The 19,192-nt window shown below is 41.1% G+C and overlaps 1 protein-coding gene across 1 annotated transcript; it reads right to left on the bottom strand.

Moving 5' to 3' along the window:
• Positions 1-1,618: 1,618 nt before the first annotated feature.
• Positions 1,619-9,514, bottom strand: LOC308089933 (organic cation/carnitine transporter 2-like; the record flags this gene model as incomplete). Its single annotated transcript, XM_080434903.1, has 9 exons — positions 1,619-1,758; positions 2,436-2,618; positions 2,763-2,977; positions 4,054-4,151; positions 5,512-5,638; positions 5,847-6,018; positions 6,311-6,465; positions 7,494-7,597; positions 9,110-9,514. The coding sequence occupies 9 exons, from the start codon at positions 9,512-9,514 to the stop codon at positions 1,619-1,621; spliced, it is 1,599 nt and encodes a 532-aa protein (XP_080291029.1).
• Between the last annotated feature and the right edge of the window lie 9,678 nt (positions 9,515-19,192).

Below are 19,192 nucleotides of genomic sequence, written 5' to 3'. Positions count from 1 at the left end.
AAATACAAAGATGCCAGTTGACCACTGTCTTTCATACAGTAATGTTATGAATCTGAGTCTCTATATGAGCACAGATCCTAACTGAATGTACTGTATCGCAGAAGAAGTCTTGCTTTCACAATGTCTCGTTGATGCTTTCTTCTTCTCCTGTAGTCTGAGGGAGTTCGTAACGTTTCCTTTTACAACACCTGAGGGAAACAAAAGACAGTGAGCCGCCATATCTGGGTCAAATGTTTATACATAATTCTTCAACATGATACTTACTCCCTGAACCACATGACATGAACCCTAGATTCCCTATTCTGGGGGCGAACATTTGGTGAAAGCCGATATACAAGTTCACAACGCATTGTGTTGCGTAGCGTTGTGAACTTGTAGAACGGTTATTTTAGGCAAAGAGATCTGGTGTAGAGGGAAAAAAGGAGGGGGCCTATCAATCATGGAGAATGATTGGATTACCGGTAATTGTCAGCTTAAGATAACCTTTACGAGTATTACAGAGGCTATATGCATCGCAATAAATACCAAGCAATGATTGTAGCCTGTTATTATCTAAAAGAAACATGTTCACAGTTTTTGTGTGAATTACACTTTTGTACAGAAGGAGCGAGTGCATTTTCCGTACTCTGGGTCAGAGTAAGACTCATAATGCAACTTGTAACTTGTCAATTTGAATAAAACTGATGCTGCTGAACAAGAGCCGAGTGCAGGATGTTTGTTCATGAATCTTTGTTCATGCTTGCTTCATTTGTCACTGTGCAACCCACCTGCATCTGAACGAGGTGGATGTGCGAATATTTTCTTTCCAAAAACTTGTGATTGTTTAAAGGTAAAAAAAATGTTGTTCTTACGCTTAATAGATAATTCCGTTATTTTGCTTGTGTCACATGTACTTGAAACAATACGTTTGGTGAAGACCACCTGAAAAAATATATATACTGAGTATACACTGAATATACTGAAGAGGAGATTGTCATTCAGATCCAGTGATGTAAAGTAACTAAGTACTCAAGCACTCTACTTAAGCATACTTTTGAGGATTTTTTACTTTACTGGAGTATTTCCAATTTGTAGTACTTTTACTTCTACATCTCAGAGGCAAATATCATACTTTTACTCCACTACAATTATTTGAAAACTTTAGATACTAGTTACTTTGTAGATTTTGATTATTATTACAAAACATACATTAACCACTTCAGCCCTGTATACATTTCGGCCATTTGAAAATAGCCGATCAACAAGCTTGCGACACATTGTGATATTGTAGATCTGCTATTTTTTATATATTTGAAAAACTTGTGAAATGGGACATTCTGCATAATGAGTACTTTCTACTTTGGTACTTTAAGTACATTTTGATACCAATACCTTTCTACTTTTACTCAAGGAAATTCTGAATTCTACTTAAGTAAAACATTTTAATACTTTTTCCACCACTGTTCAGATCAGATTAAACTAAATCTATTTTTTAAATGTCTTTCTGTGGGGGAAGTCAAGCTCTTCTTTGCTCCCCTTTGTTTTACCCCATTCCGCCAAAAGGTACTGTATCTTCCAGTCATTACCAGTACTATTTTACCCCTGTGTTAAGAATACGACGTGACAGAGAAATACAGCCTCACCCAGGGAAGCGCTGCATGTGAGCGATGGTGTCAGGGAGAGGCATTCCGTAGGTCTCAGGGAGCAGGAGGCTTAGCAACCCAGACACAGCTGTGAGACTCCCTATGAGGATGTAAGGCAGTGAAACGGAATAGCTTCCTGTGGCACAGCGTGAAACGAAAGAGGAGAGTGAAAGAAACAGCTTTGGTGTGAAGGATGTACTCACTGCACCATAATTTAACACAATAAATCGCATGCCAGCGTGGCTTCATAAAGGTTCAAGTGAAGGTTCAAGTGAACGGCTTGAACTAAGATTTAAGAGCACAGCTTTGCACATCAACAAATTAAAGACATCTACATTGTTGGTCACAAAACAAACCATGTCTTCTGAAAAGCAAAGTGGTTTAATCTGATGGTGTTTATTTTCTGGAAGATTATCACCAGGTTCCTACAAGCTTTTGGGAGTGCTGTTTGGATCAATGGGGGATTTAAATACTTTACTAAAATGTGTAATGTTTATATGCAGATAAGAGTTTTAACCTTTAGATGGCAGCAAACTCACTAAATTGGCCTAGGGTTTAGATCCAGTAAAATGGGGCTCTAAAACTTCTGAGCCTTAATTTAACATACTCTAATATATGACATATGGAACTATGAGTTAAAGTTTACTTAATACATTGTCTTTTGTCCTGAAATTAATTAACACGAACTGAAGTAAAAGATGGAGAAGGTCAGTATTCTAGTGGTTCTCAACTCTAGCACTGGGGAACCACAATACTGTTGTATAATTGTGGTTCCCCAGTATTGTGTATTGTCAAGCAATAAAGAGTCCTTACGAAGGTAAATAAAGTATGGTGCAGAGATGCTGCCTACTCTGGAGGCCATAGAGCAGGCTCCTATGGCAGTATTCCTCAGCACAGTGGGGTACAGCTCTGCTGAGTAGGCATAGACAATGGAAAATGCTGCTGTCACCCCAAACTTCCCCATCATCTCCAGTGCAATGGCTAAGGGGTTCAAGTCTGAAAAACATATTGAGCTGTTTAGATGAGGTTAACTGTATAGACGGTTTTCATACTGACAACCCCAGTGAACATTACAACCCATAAGAACATCTAATCTGTTTCTTGGTGAGGAAAAAAGAAAAACGGCATCGATGCACTTACTTGATGGAATGACATGTATGAAAAGCAGCACCACCCCTCCCATGAAGAGGGTGGAGAAGAGAGACAGTCTTCTGGAACAGCAGCGAAACATGAGCCATGACATGGCATAGGCTGGCAACTCAATTGCAGCTGACAGGAAACAGTTGAAGTAGGCACTGCCGTGAAGGTTGGAGGTATTTAGAGACAGTGCAAAGTAGGCAATAGACAGGACATTCCTGGGGAGGAAATAAAGAAGCAATAAACACTTAGAATAAACTCCAGGAAATTGTAAATAACTATGGTTGCCTATCCTGACCCGTGGAATCCTAGGGGAAAGAATTGTGCTTCTACAAGTTACAGTTCAACTTTTCAAATCAGTTAACCACTATTGGTCGTGAACTCTATCGAGGCTCCACAATATGATAATATAAGATTTGGAGGTTGATTGGATGCTGCAGGTCCCACATTTTATAGCAGTACAGTATCGACTATCAAGAGGCGTTCTGAGTCTCATTATAACATGGCTCCAGAGAGGGTTATATACAGTAACACAACGTCACCTTGCTAAAATAATGACATATGTTATTTTTCTTTAGTTTTTCAGAAAATAGAAAAAACTGAACCAGTTTTTTGAGTATGATATTTCTTAATCATTTCACCCTAAAAGTTCTAAGCAATATATGACTATTGACATACAAATAACGCTGTCTGTCAGTTATGTAACATAAGAGGATTAAATGACTTAGGCCAATTTTTGTATCTTGAGATACTACTGGGGTGGGAACAGCATGATCCTTTTCAATAAGGATATAGGCGATTTTAGTGTTATGAAGAGCTGATTTAGGCAAAAATAACATTTTCCTAAGAGGAATTACTCAGGCCATTATTTTAGCAAGGTAACGACGAGATATGTAATTTCTCCCTGAGGTATGTCTGATGGTTTCATTTTCACCTTGCCAATTATTGTGACCTTTCAAAATTAGTCATCTCTCCGGACAGCCTATTCATTACTTTGATTAAAATCTGTTACATCTGTTCTCAAGTTATTTTCCTAACAGATAAACAGAATGAGGAGAATTCAAAGTACTAATGGAAAATGGTAAATCTTTTCATTAAACTAATCCATCTGTTTTTCAGATTAATGCTCACAGGCGGCAACATGCTGTGCAGTTATATAAATGTCCACTTGGTTCAGATTGATCACTGTTTGTTGTTCAATGGCTCAGCTGGAGGATGCATGTTGGAGATTGGAATGCATGTGTGTTGTGTCACTGCACTAGATGAGGGGGTCACCGGGATAACAGGAACTCACCAGACCATCCACAGCGTGACGGAGACCCAGCGGATGTTTCTAGTGCGCAGCACATCACAGATGTTGTGGGGCTCACTCTTCGCAGGCTTCGGGTCTGTCTACAGGACAGCACAACGTGTGTAACAATAGTTAGCTTTCCTTATGACTCAGCAGAGCCAGAACCTGAAATGATCTAATTTGATGCAAAAAATACAAATAAAAACTAAGGGCAGAGCAGATTGAGCATAACAGGTTAACCAAAGACTAGTATGTAAGCATATGATTGTATTCCACATTGCGCATATGCAATTGCACCTGCAACTCAATGCACTCAGAACCATGTGTGTGCGCGCACACGCACTTACTTGCACGTGCACACCCACACACTTACGCGCATGTGCACACCCATGCACTTACGCGCAGGTGCACACCCACCCACGCACACACACACACACACACACACACACACACACACACACACACACACACACACACACACACACACACACACACACACACACACACACACACACACACACACTGAATGAATGCACTGAATAGCAAGACATTCCCTCTCACCGGGGTTCACTTCCTAAATGACATGTTATGCATTCGTTTTACCACTTGTTACGTTTCATAAAAACATCTGGGAACAATACAGTCAAACTGGCAACCTGTGCTATAATTACAGTGCAATGACTGTTGCTAATGAGTGTTGGCACTGTTCTCTAAGCTGCCATCCCAATCAACGTGCACTCGGATATAAATTATTCCATGCCACTGAACAATGACCCCAGAAACATTCAACTCCAATTACCCTTTTAAGATCCGTCTCTCTTTATTCTCATGAAGTTCAGGATTCAGAATCATAAGATGATGCATACTGTAATGCTGAGTGTGATGTAGAAATTGTGTCTATACCAATGTGTTCTGCGTGTATAGAAATGTACAATTAAAAAAAATCTCGTCTTTTGTTTGGGGAAAATAATTAACCCAGTTAGCTTTTTCATATAGTTTTACAATCAATGAAACTGCAGTTTCAGATGCCAGGATGTCAATTAAATCACAAAGAAAGGATGTAACTGGACGTAGATTTGGAGTGTATTGCTGTGATTGCAGTGATGTGAATTGTCTTACTGGCATAAACTCCACCCACCTGGTAATATGTTTTTCATTAGATCCAGTTTGTATTAATTATGTCTGTTAGGTCCATCCATCCATACATGTACAGTATGTAATGTATGTATGTATGTATGTATGTATGTATGTATGTATGTATGTGTGTGTGTATGTATGTATGTATGTATGTATGTATGTATGTATGTATGTATGTATGTATGTATGTATGTATGTATGTATGTATGTATGTATGTATGTATGTATGTATGTATGTATGTATGTATGTATGTATGTATGTATGTATGTATGTATGTAATTGTTAAGGCCATTCTAATACATTAGAACCAAAAAGTATCTCACCTGCAAAGTACTAAAGATGACCAGCGGAGCCTCTACGTTGTTCTTCTTAGCAGCTTCTCTCAGTATGGCCTCAGCCTCCTCTATTCTTCCCTGAGAGATCAGCCACCGAGGAGACTCTGGGATGAACCTGCCTCATTATGGAACACAGTGGAGAGGGATAGTTAATAATAATAATAATAGTTCCAGAATAGTTAACTTGCCGTCAGTCATATTCAGTCCCTTCACAATGTTATTTACTTACTTCGCGACATTTTACACCCTTTACAGCAGAGGTTGCATAAAAAGCTGCAATGGCGTATATGCAGTGATAATATAAAACAGAGTGTTTTCCTTACCACCAGAAAGGCACACAGAGAAGGCCAGGTGTGGTGGTAGCTAGAAGAAGTCTTCTCCAGTCTCTGATGAAGAAGGCTAACAATGGTAGCAGCATGTAGCCCACGGCAAAGAACACGCACACACCCAAAGTGGAGTAGACTGTGCGCACGGCTGGGCTAAATATCTCTGTTCCTTTGAGAGAAAGACACAGGGGAGTATTTACTATACGTAATCCGGGAATGATTAGCTGATCTGTATGAATTATCAACACTGAATGGGAATTTGTGGTAGATAGTTGGGTGGATGGATGGATGGATGATGGATGGATGGGTGGATGGATGGATGATGGATGGATAGATGGATAGATGGAAAGACAGCTGGATAATAACAGTAGTGAGTAGGAGTACAGAACTAGAAAGTCAACGAAGGAAGGGGTGAATAAATAACCCTGTAGTTCTGAAAATTCCTAGGCAAACGGAAATACCTAGGACGAAAGCAGCCACATAATTAGAGATGTGTCCCATCCCAACGACAAAGAACATGGCACAGAACACGGGCCAGGATGGAGAAAACACCTGGATGAAAGTGAACACTGTCTGGACTGCCATGGTAGTAAACAGCACTATTTTCCTCCCAAACCTGAGGAGGAGAGAATTCATTTGAGAGTTAATTATTTAAGGTAATGGACCCAAGTGGAGCTGTATGGTCCATTTGGGTCCTAACACTCTCTGGGTGAAACAGTGAGCATTTTATTTGTGACAGAGCAGGGGATGCTGGCTATAACTAAACTCTTCCTTCCTCTGGAGGAAACAATAACACGTCTGTGTGAGGTGTTCACCCTGCCGGCCAGTCAACCACCACACTTGACTAATAGCTACCTTCACAGGTTATTGACCTTATTAGCATGAACAGCCTTGTGATACAGTGGTGTTGTCAGAGTCCACAGGGACATCATAAAACAGTGATTATTATAGTTGCTGCTGTGCATCTTTGCCCCAGCACCCCCCCCCCTCTCTCTCTCTCTCAACCCAACCAGGCGAGGCAGATGGCCATGATGACTACCCAGAGCCAGGTCCTGCTCAAGGTTTCTTCCCATTAAAGGGAAGTTTTCCTTTGCACCCACACCAAGGACTTGCTCATGGGGAAATCTGGGGTCTCTGTGTGGTTTAAGGGGCCTAGTATGATATATTTTCAGAGCCCCTGATGATTGTGATGTGTTTAATATCTACTACTATACCCATGCGTTATTCATTTGTATTGGATACTTACTCAGGAGGTGGATCAAAGGAAACATCAACACTACTGTTACATGGAAAAGCAATAAAAGTGATCAAGCGTGTGCTGATTGTAGAGCGGCAGTGGCAGTGGCAGTAGCGGAGGAGGTAGAGTAGCCGCTTGTTCCCAGTTCGATCCCGGGCTCCCCCAGAGTTAGTCGAAGTGTCCTTGAGCAGACACTGAACCCCTAATTGCCCCCGATGTGCAGGTTGGTGCCTTGCATGGTTTCCTCCCCGTCGGTGTATGTGTGTGAATGGGTGAATGTAATGCACAATCATTGTAAAGCGCCTTGGATATAGGCGCTATATAAATGCACCATTTACCATTTAGATGGTATTAATACAAACCCTCCAAATAAGATACTAATGCTTGTAACTATAAGACATGATCACCTGTCCGATACCTGTCCTGATATGAAGGAGCCAGTGAGTACTCCACAGAAGAAAAGGGAAGAAGTCAGTGGATTCTTCCATTTGTTATCACACACCAGATCCCACTGTAAGACAAACAAAATAAAGCAGAAGAGAGAACTCATACAGGATAAAGGATAAACAAGTGAAATTTTAAGTGATGACATTTTTTTATTTATTTTGCAGACAAATTTGGAACTGGAACGTAAAGTTGATACATGTGTTCTCTCTCCTGAATGGATGAAACTGAAAACCTATCTTTAGTATGTCTTCTATTTACTAAAGAGTTGGGGAGACAGGGAGACCCCTGTTACTGCAAACACTCAGGGGTCTTCAATGTTTTTCAGATCAAGGACCCCTTATCTGAGAGACTGAGACAGAGAGGAAGCAGGGATCGACTCCCATACATAAAACTGTTAACCTTTTTTTTAAGCCTTCCATGCAACTTGATAAGGGGATTTCAAAGCTAACTTACCATATCCAGCTGATTGTCTCATCAATGTCTGTCAATGAGACTAGCTTGTAAGTATTCAGTCAATAATACCCATAGTAGCCTATTGACAGGTCATGACCCGTGACTATGACTAAGTTGATGCTGCAGCTTTGATACAGGCTTCATAGATTTATTTAACAGCATGATCACTGTAGTGTAAATAAAATGGGACCGGACCCCCTGTTGAAGACCCTTGCATGGCAATAATTACTACCAGAATATAGAGCTTTCACTTCTTAACACAAATCTTTGTATCATTATTATAAATAAAATACAGTCTATCATTTACAGCCACTTTAATGATATAATTCACATGCTAGTTTTAATGAAGAACCAACTGCCAAGCCATAACATGTTGGGCTATATGTTGTGAGGTAGACTCTACAATTAAGCTCACAACAATGCAATGCATTGATGTAGATCGGCGCGCGACGAAGTCTTGTGACGATGTAGGCTATATATTTGGTTTAACTAAGTCCTGACTCCTGATACATGATCATAACATGACAGTCATGGATGAACTTCAAGCTGGTGTTTGCACTTTCTCCCTTTTGGCCCTACATCTACATAAACGTTCAGATTTCAAATATAAAGTGCTAACTCCATGGCCACGGATGTTACGATTATGTACGGGCCCGTATCTCCCGTATTGTTCAAGAAAAAGTATTTTAATCCGATCAGTGGCCATTTTCTCCGTATTCTCGCCATGCTTTCAACTACGCGACCCTATCGGTTGGGAGGTGTATTGCACTCTGATATCTCATAACTCTATGAGAAAATGGCCACCGATCGGATTAAAATCATTTTTTATTGAACAATACGGAAGATACGGGTACGTCTGAGGGACCGTTCATAATTGTAACATCCGTGGCCATGGGGTAAGCACTTTATATATGAAATCTGAACGTTTATGTCAATGTACGGGTCAAAAAGGGAGAAAGTGCAAACACCAGGTTGAAGTTCATCCATGACAGTCGTGACAGACGACCGTCGTCGTGTCATCCATGGCTAGGTTTCACTAAGGTTTAAGTTACTATAGGTTTCACTAAGATTAACCATCCTCCATCAATATCACTCAACCATGCATCCCACACAGTAGGCCTACCTCTGATACAATAGTGGAGACATACGTGCTGCGGTCATACTCCCATCCGTCCAGGCAGCCCTCCTGCTGAATGTCGGAGAGGTTGACATCGATCCCCGGGACAAACCCTCGCTCCGAAAAACTTCTGATCACATCTAGTTTATATCTGGAGCACCTGCTGAGGCTGAGCGCAATAACACCCCCGCTGCTGCTCTCTTCCCAGGGGATACTGCTGTTTCTCCATGCGTCGGTGAGGTTGGCGTTTTGGGGAACCAGGCAGCTGTGAGCCGGTGTATCTCCCAGAAACACAATGGACAGACCCGAGAAGCCGTTAGGAACGATGCTCAGGCACAATAGAAAGAACACGGTCTGCTGAAACGGCCCCCAGTCCCCGAGAAACGTGGTTAAGTCATCATAGTCAGTCATACTTGAACTATTAATTTAAGTCTCTTAAAAGGTACAACAGACGAGAACACACAGTGGGGGTGGGTTGGTGGTAATTCACTGTTTTATAGATAGAGGAGGAGAGGGGTCGTTTTGAACCGCGAGGGCTCAGCTGGCAGGGTAGGCTATCCCACGGGGACATGGATGACAAATGACCTATAATGACAGCAAAACTGCTTGTTGTTGTCCCACAATGATCCCTGGCCTCTTAACAATGGGGGTCTCTCTCTCTCTCTCTCTCTCTCTCTCTCTCTCTCTCTCTCCCTCTTGTCATTTCCAATTTCGTAAAAATAATTATATCCTTTATCTCATCACCATTAAATATGAGAAAGGGTATTATTAGCAATATTATAATCATTATAATGATAATACTTATTATTACTATCTTAGAGTAATGCACCAACTCAAATCCCTTGTAGGCCTATATTTGAACATACGTACTTGGCCGATAACAGATTCTGATTCTGTCTGTCAACCATATAGTCAAACAAATCTTATGTTTCGTTTGTGTGTGTGTGTGTGTGTGTGTGTGTGTGTGTGTGTGTGTGTGTGTGTGCACGTGATAGTTTTGTTTTTGTTTCGTTTTTTTGTTTCTTTTTTCACCCCAAAAGTAATTTGTTTTCTGTTGGAATGCCATACTTACAAATCATCCCTTTTCACTGACAATGTTTTCCACACTTCTCCCTCAAGGTTGTTCAAGTTTCAAAACCACTGCAGGGCCTTTATCAGTGATCCAAGCTATCAAGTGATTAGCCAGTGATTGACTAAGTTACCCATTGATGAAATGAATCACTGTAGAGTTCACAAAGTTTCTTATTGTCTTCCACGATGTGGAAATTAGCCAGTTGGTTTTGCCATAAAAACACATACTGTGCCAGAACATTAAACTCAACAATCATCTCTTTTTACCTCTGAGACTACAGTACTGTCCAGGACAGGCTTCAGACACGCCTCCTGCAGGAGACTTGGCTCACATTTGAACCCATTTGATTTGGCGTTAAGACCCGTTACGGCCGCATGCCCTTTCTGACATAGGGTTTGAACCCACAACCTTCCACATGAAAGGCATATGCTCTAACCGCTGCAATAGGGCGGTCACTAGTGATATTATACTCAACAATACATCAAAAGTTTGGAAAAAAATCTATGAAACCCAAACATTTAATGACTACATATACATGCAGTATCCTACTATCCTACTGTACGCGATGAAGAAAACTCTCATTCTGTCCTTTCTCCTGAGCGTGTTGAACAATCGATCTGAACTTGTACATTGGCCTATGGGCATTGACAGCATTGGCATATGCAGGACCTGATGGAGCTAACTACCCAAATGTAAGCTGTTCATTAGCATGTTTGTGAACTCTGTCACTCAATTAAATCTCTATCCGTCCTCAGCCATTCATTTGTATCCTTCGATAAATGTGCATCAATAGACTGAAATCATACATGGGAATTGGCCATTGGCATTTGCAGGGAGTGAAAAAACTGATTTTCCCAGGCGAGGACTGTAGTAATTCATAGTCGATATAAAAGCACAATTATAGTTTATCCAGTTATAACACTTACTGTACTGGTTGCTAAATTAAGACATCCTGTGAGTCTCCCTCTGTCTAGTGATGTCTCACTCTACAGCAGGGGTCGGCAAGTAAGTTTGGCCAAACTTTTTCAAAGACATTAGACGGTGGGCCAGAACACAATCAATGGGTAATTTAGGACCTGGAACAACCTAATATACAATAATAATAATATATTGTTATAAAAGTTACTACATGAAGATGTGGTATAACAATTGATACAAAAGCATGTGGAAAAATGACAGTGAAAACGTAACATTCAAAGAATGGAAATAGAGCTATTTGTTCATCATACCTGATTTCATCAATTCAAAGCTATTGCTGTCCATATCCTACCTGGACTGTCAGTCAGCTATTGTAAATTATTTACAAAATAATTTGTCGGGCGAATTATTATCGCTGGCGGGCCAGTTCTGTCCCACAGGCCACCTGTTGCCTACCACTGCTCTACAGTGAGGCCTAATTTCTCCGACCCCCTTTGGCTCATCAGTCAACTGACCTATTGACCCTCAAGAATGTTCCATGGACATGGAAGTCGCATCTAATTTAGCAAACACAAGGTTTAACATTACCTCAAACACTCGCTGGTCACTACTATCAGTGATTGAGTGACTAAAGTCCAACGGAAACCTGGAACTTCATAAACGCAAGAAGCCTTGTCTCCATGCTTCAAGCCTGTGTGGAGACACACAGACTCACAGCCCTGAATGGATGAACCCAATCAGGATTGCATTATTATGGTTTCCTTTTATTATCTCCGCCAGGGCGAAAGGCATGGCGAGAGAGTATGTTTTGCACCCTGTCCGTCCGTGTGTCCGTCCGTCCGTCTGTCCGTGTGTCCATCTGTCTGCGAGCGGCTAATCTCCGGCACCTTTGGCCCAGCCGCTGCGAAACTGTGCACACACACTCCCTGGATGCCAATTCAGAACCTCTTTTCAGATTGGCCTGTTATAGCGCCACCAGGAGGCCGATTTGTGCAAAATAATTTTTTTGATATTACTCCTACAAATTTAATCCAAACATCACGCAAATCATTACACAGTATCTCTATAGTCATGTGATCAACACGGATCTGTCTGATTTTCCATATTCCATCCTGATTGGCTAAGGTTGGCTTCCAAAGTTTGGAGGATTGGTCCATTTTGAACTAAATGCCTCAAATTATGAACGCAGCTTGCAATTTCCGTGAAATTTCACATAGGCCGAGGAAGAAATGCCACTTGAAAATCAGCCTCATGGTGGCGCTATAAAAGGCCAAATTGCGTTTTTAACTGTAACTGCACGATCTGCGTGAAATTTTGCACGCATACTCCCTAGAGGCCAAGGAAAAACATCTGCCCTGCATTTTTCACATTAGCCTTTTATAGCGCCACCAGGAGGCCGACTTATGTAAAATACATATTTTGAGATTAAGCCTTCAGATTTTATCCAAATGTCACGCAAATCGGTACACATAATCTCTATAGTCATGTGATCAAGATGGATCTGTTTGATTTTTCATATTCCATCCTGATTGGCTAACATTGACATCTAAAGTTTGCAGGAGTGGCCCGTTTTGAACAAAATGCCGCAAATCATGAACGCAGCGTCCGATTGCGGTGGAACTTTGCACGTACTTTCACACTACGTTGAAGAACAAACGCCACCCTTTTAACATTGCCCTATTATAGCGCCACCAGGAGGCCGATTTTTCTTTTTTATATTACTCCTACAAATGTTGTCCAAACATCATGCAAATCTGTACACATTATTTCTATAGTCAAGTGATCAAGATGGTTCCGTACGATTTTTTATATTCCATCCTGACTGGCAAATTCTGAACATTGCTGGCCCACAATAACCTACCTGACCTGGCGGAGACCTGTGCTCCGAGGAGCACTTTTTCTAGTTGGATTATGTTATCATCCCAAAGATCAAACCCTGACTTGTTTGATAACCATTTATGTCATAATGTTTGAATGTTTCATTCATTTAATCATTCCAATTAATTAATCATTTTGATTGTAATTATGACATTCACTGTTTGTGCTTTTTCCAAGTTATTCATCGCAGTGTACTGCGCTGGATTCAATGTTTTTTTAATAATTGTGCAAGGTAGAATAGACACAGTATTACAGAATAAGTGTAATATGAGCCATGACTTCATCACTGAACAACTCATCACATGTGTTGCAACTAAGCCTCATGTTACTGTCGCACACTACGTATATAAACGCTGTGTGTGACCCCCTCCTCTTCATATCTTCAGTGGCCGGAAAGCCATAACACGGCCTGGCTCAGCCCGATGCGGCTCGTCTCATGGCTCTTTCTCTCTCTCTCTGGCTTAATACAGTATAGGACACTGTGGCTCTGGGTTCCCAAAATCGGACCCCACTACGACCACGTCTCCGCTGCTTTTCCTCTACACTGGTTGTCGTATCTGCACTCCTGCTCAACTCACCCCACGACACCAAGTGTCTTCGATTCAACGCTACTTCTAGTACACGCATATAGCCCTGTGACCTGCTCTAACCTGGGCATTCCTATAGACAGCTCAGCCTCTCACTGCTCCTGCCTGCACTCCATTGTCTTTGCTGAGACAAAAGGAGTAGCCAATGACAAGCTGCCAATGACAAATTGACAACTACAATTTCACGCTTTCACCCTAAATCCAGCGTGAATAGTATTCAAAAGACTGAGCTGTGCAACTGCCATGTTGTTCCTGAACTCTACTATCCAGATCACAGCCTTGCCTGTACTCCACCATGTTGCCAGGACAGACGACTCACTGGACCTTGGCTTGGACACATCACATTACAACTGTGAAGTGCGGTAACTCAGGAACACCTTTGAATAAGATCAATTCAAGCTGCTCATGGCATATCATTTGATTATCGTTTAACTTTGTCTTTCTTACAGGACTAAAGTTAGGTTTAGTTACCATCTGAATCCAGCTAAAACGTTGTTTACATTTAATCTTGAGATTTTCCATTTTGTTGAATATTGCATTATGTCTAGCTTAGGTTTGATTAAATAAAATCATTTATTTTTTATATCAAATCAAGTTTGATCATTGCTCAAGTTGAATTATTATATTTCTTATATGAACACTCAACACACTGATGAAGAGGATTTTTCACTTTATGTCCAAATTTGTGAACTCTGACTATTCTCATGCATTTCTCTCCTCAGTTGGCCAGTTGATCTTAACTCGAGCATGTCATGGACCATTGGCATATTCAGGGACTGATGAGGAAACTTGACTTCACTTCACTTTTACCAAATGTAAGTGTAGAATGTGTAGAATTTTGCAACAGGCTATGGGATGTGTAGTCATTGTCGCTGTCCCATAGCCCGGAAGTACAGCTAGTATGCCATGGTTTTATTGGTTGTTGGAGTCAGGGTGGCTGTGGTAGGCATAGATATTTACCTCAGCTGTTCATTGGAGCGATGCATATATGCTGTTGCCATATGGTATTGGGCCAGGCCAAACCTCCTAATGCATGTTTGCCCCATATGCAGTATGAAGCAGGAGGTCTCTCTACAATTAAAATCATCATAACTCACTGAATCTTCAAGTGATTTGGTTATGATAGGATACTTGGTTAAATCTTACTTAGATTATAGTAAAAGAAAAAGGTTTAGTGTCCAGGTTACTTATATGACAAAGTTATGGCAAGTTGACCCTGCCAATATGGTGGCAAAATTGACCTGTGTGACTAATGCAGTGTTTATATCTATGGTGTGTGTTATTTTGGCTTTGCTATGCCAGGGTTAATTGATCGGCAGCTGTTTCCAATTGTGTTTTCCTCTTTAGGGCACAGTCACACTTCATACGCATTGTAGTCAACGCAAGCTGACACTTTAGATGTGTCCACTTCCCATGTTGTTTTGCGGGCTGTGGTCAATGCTGGCATGTGTACTAGTTTTCTGGAAGGGTAGTTTGTTTGACGTAGTTTGTGTTGGCTCACTGAAAGAAAACTACAAGCAAAATGGCTGTGCCTCTTTCCTATTGGTTGGCGCCCAGTCAAAGTTTACCAATGCTGAACCCCACGCTTCGTGTTGGACTTCACACACTACAGCGCTGTCAATGCACCGTAACAGGACACTCTGCCCCTTTTCTCCCATATAAAGGAAGTAAACAATGCTAGACCTGGGTGGGGGCTATACACACACAACACTGGCAGAGAGAAAAAGGGCTGGCTCAATAGCACAAAGTTATAAAGGACTTTGATTTAAATGCATAGCAAGTATAGCAGACCCAGCAAGGCTGGCCTATAGACATGCGCACTGATTTAATGGTGTGTTGTTGTTTGTGCATGTGTGCATGCACAGTTTTATCCTTTACTTACTGTGTGTAACCAAAGAAAATCATTTTTGCAAAAGATTTGCCAAATTAGAAGTACTTTACAAAGTACTGATGAAATTGTATCATTTAAAGCCTACTTGGGTTTGAGAAAGGGTGGGCTTTTTAAATTATAGGCTTTGCTGAAGGTGTAGGTACGGAATGGCTTCCCGTTGTGTTTCCCCTGCACTTTGCATGAACTTGTTTGTGTGGTTCAATAGTTAAAATAGCCTGAATAGAGTCTAAGCTACTTAGGAAAGTTAAGAGTACAGGCACGTGCAAGTCTTTGGCATACTTAAATGCAAAGAATGTTCTTCAGGAAAAACACTGCGATGGCTGCAAGGAGAAAAACCTGCAGGTTGTGGGCTGCATGGGCCAGATGGTTTGGCCACTACTGAGCCTTTGATTATTTCTTTCACTTCTCTCAATTCTAATGAAATACTTTGCCTCACTCCTCCACTACCATCACCCTCAGATCTGAACTTAGGAAGTCTTGACTCCGTCCCACAGGGGTACCTGCTGACCCAGCCAGCCACTGCCAGCTTGTGTCATACTGTACCAGGTACAGTATGACATCCAGGTACAGTGTACCTGGATGCTTCTCAGCGACATACCAAGTATGCTATCTGGGAGAGTTACCGTTTTTTTTTTCTTTTTGTGTTTTTCCTTTTCCCTTTTATTTTTTTAACGAATGGGAGAAAACAATGAAGACTCAGTCTTCCTGGCTGGGGCAGACTGGCACTTATTTTGGAATTATTTTCTTTCCTCTAAATGCTGTCTTCATGTCAATCAGTGGCGCGGGAAGGGGGGGGCTATGGGGGCTGCAGCCCCCCTGGTGATGGGAGCAGCCCCCCTGGTGATGGGAAGAAAAAAAAAAAAGAAAAAAAAAAAGTTTTATTTTATTTTATTTTTTATAATATATATATATTTTATGGATCATAGCAGTCTGTTACGGTCATGGATGAACTTCAACCTGGTGTTTACACTGTCTTTCTGCCTTTTTGTGTGGGGAAAAACACAGAAAACCCCCAAAAAATCGCAAAAAAATCGCGCGCCCGCGCGAAAGTCCCCCACGACGCACAGCCCCCCTAGGTATTAAGGACTTCCCGCGCGCCTGATGTCAATGGATTCAATGGGTTGTATATTGTATCTGTCAGAGCGCCTCCAGAACACCACTGGTTCATTCCTGAGGCCAACCTAAGTGCGGCATGGAGGAAAGCCCATCAGTCCCACAGAGGTGGTGAACGGACAGGAGGACCTGAGCCAGTGCAGCCATGTACAGACTGCATGAGGTCAGAAAAGCCCTTACACAACGGGGGCATGGACCATGCCGCATGGTGAATAAACCATACAAACATCACCGGCCTGTATCTGCCATCAAAACTATTCATATACTTGATGACTTTATTCACAGTGAAAAATCAATAATTGTATTCAAATCGCGTATTTTTTATAATCAATTACCGGTAGTTTGATTAACTTTGTGCCCTCTGGACTGATTTAATAAATTCATTGTATTTAACTTGTTCTAGCTCCACTTACTGTCTGCACTTGGGTCTTTTCCATGACAAACAAACCTTATTAAATAAACATTGTAACACACACAATTATTGATCCCAGAGTCTCCTCGGTGGCTGTTCTCTCAGGGCGGAACAAAGGTAGCTGAGGCCATACAGAGATATGCAGACAGAGGAAAGAAAATAACTGGTCGTTTTTTAGGTCAGAGGTGATTGATTGATTGATTGATTGATTGAATACTTTATAACAGTTTGCAAAGACAAGCACAGGGAAGTACAGTTCAATACAAGGTCTGTTAAGAGGATTTTAAACCCAAGAAAGCACTATGGCTTGTTTCCATTGGGGTCCTTTGTACTCAATTCATCGAAGAAGGTGAGATTCATATAGTTTTGCTTATCAAATGTAGTGTTTTTTTTCACGAAAACATGGTCAAATATGGTAGTCAAATCCCTTTCAATTTCTTGTTTTAATTGCTTTATAGAAGGTGTTTTCATTGCTATCAATATTATGTCATATTCTGATATTCTGATATTGATTTTATATTATTATATTGTCATTATTAAATCCAGCAACATAAAATTAATCACTGATAAGTCTTTTTTTTGGTGAGTCCTTTAACTTTGAGCTTAAATGTTTGTGGTCATTAAATGCTAACAACAAATTATGTGAAAACACAACACATAATAAACAACAACACCATACAAAGACATAAAATCACACATACAGTAGAGGCTGGCTCTCCAGTGTTTCCGCAGCCTGGACGAGTACCGGAGACAGCTCTTCCCAGGATTGACTACCGGTATATCCTCAATAATACTATTCCGGGACTCATCCAGGCGAGACATGAAGCCATACATGGAGTGTCTTAAGAGAGCCTCACAAGTGTAGATACCACAAGTCACAAATAAGTGACTGGCACTATGCCATCTAGGGACCTTAAGTAAAATCCTCAGGGCATCATTGTATGCCACTTTAAGCCTTCGCATACTACCCTTCTTGTATGTGCACCACAGGCTGTATACAGTACATGGGAGTGCAAAATGCTTTAAAAGGTGCACACTTAACAGGATCAGAACACATACTGTACTGAACCTGCGAAGCAGCATATTGGCCTGGGCATAGAGTATACACTGCCTGGAGATATCTCTATCATCTTATTTATTATCATTATTATAATTATTATTAGTAGTAGTAGTAGTAGTAAAACATGCTTGATTTTTTTCATTAATTGCTTCCTATCAGCCGCCATTGAGGTCCCTGGTTATGTTGCAGCTAGGAGGAGAATGCTGTCATCATTTCTCATCATTGGAGGAGGATTTCTCCTGCTTATCTTGTTTTAATAATTGCTACTAATAAAAACACAATCAGCCATGTCAAAGGTGTCCTGACAAGGCTTCTGAGTCCAAGGTTAATACCAGGCTTTAGTACCCACAAACAAAACACCTTATCACAATACTGCCCTCACCCCACATTCCCATGCCATGGCCCAAAACAATCAGCATCGATCTTTCAGAAATCCTTCTGCTTTCAGTACATTTTTACAGAACAACCTTATTAACAAAGGTCATCCATAATACTGACATAATTCTAGCTAAATACCAGCTTGGTGGTTTATGTAAGGTGGCATTTGTTTTAGTTTTTTGCAAATACAAGCTCAAATCAAGCTGGCACACAGAGCTTCTCAATATAAGTGTGTTATTATAATATAAATATAAAGTCTGAATGGTGTTTATTAGTTATTGAAAAAAGTTGAGAGTACAGACTCAGATTTCTTTGGAGTTCTTAAAAGCAAGGAATGTTTAGAAAAAACACTGCAATGGCTGCAAGGAGAAAAGCCTACAGGGGGTGGGGTGTATGGGCCAGATGGTGTGGCCACTACTGAGCCTTTGATCGGTTCCCTCATTACTTGCACTGTACTTTGATCAAATCAGGACAATGAGGTGAGTTCTCTCACTTCTAATGAATAACTTTGCCCTGCAGTGGACATGGTGAAGGTGGAATTGGAGTTTGTCACTCGGACCGGGATGGACACTCAGGTCTGAATTCAGGAAATTCGTAATTTGTAACTCGGCCCTACAGGGGGACCTACTGACCCCACACCTCATAACCCGTGTCGCACTGCACCTGGAAGCTTCTCAGTGACCTACCAAGTCTGGTATCTGGAAGGATTACAGAGGTTTGTTGGGATTTTCTTGCCTGAGTTTTTCTTTTTCATCCAAGAGCTTTTCTTTTTCGTAACAA

Source organism: Gymnoscopelus braueri (genome assembly GCF_963280865.1).
Source record: "Gymnoscopelus braueri genome assembly, chromosome: 8".
NCBI lineage: Eukaryota > Metazoa > Chordata > Actinopteri > Myctophiformes > Myctophidae > Gymnoscopelus > Gymnoscopelus braueri.
The sequence above is the reverse complement of the archived record's forward strand: the minus strand, read 5'-3'. Positions and strand labels throughout refer to the sequence as shown.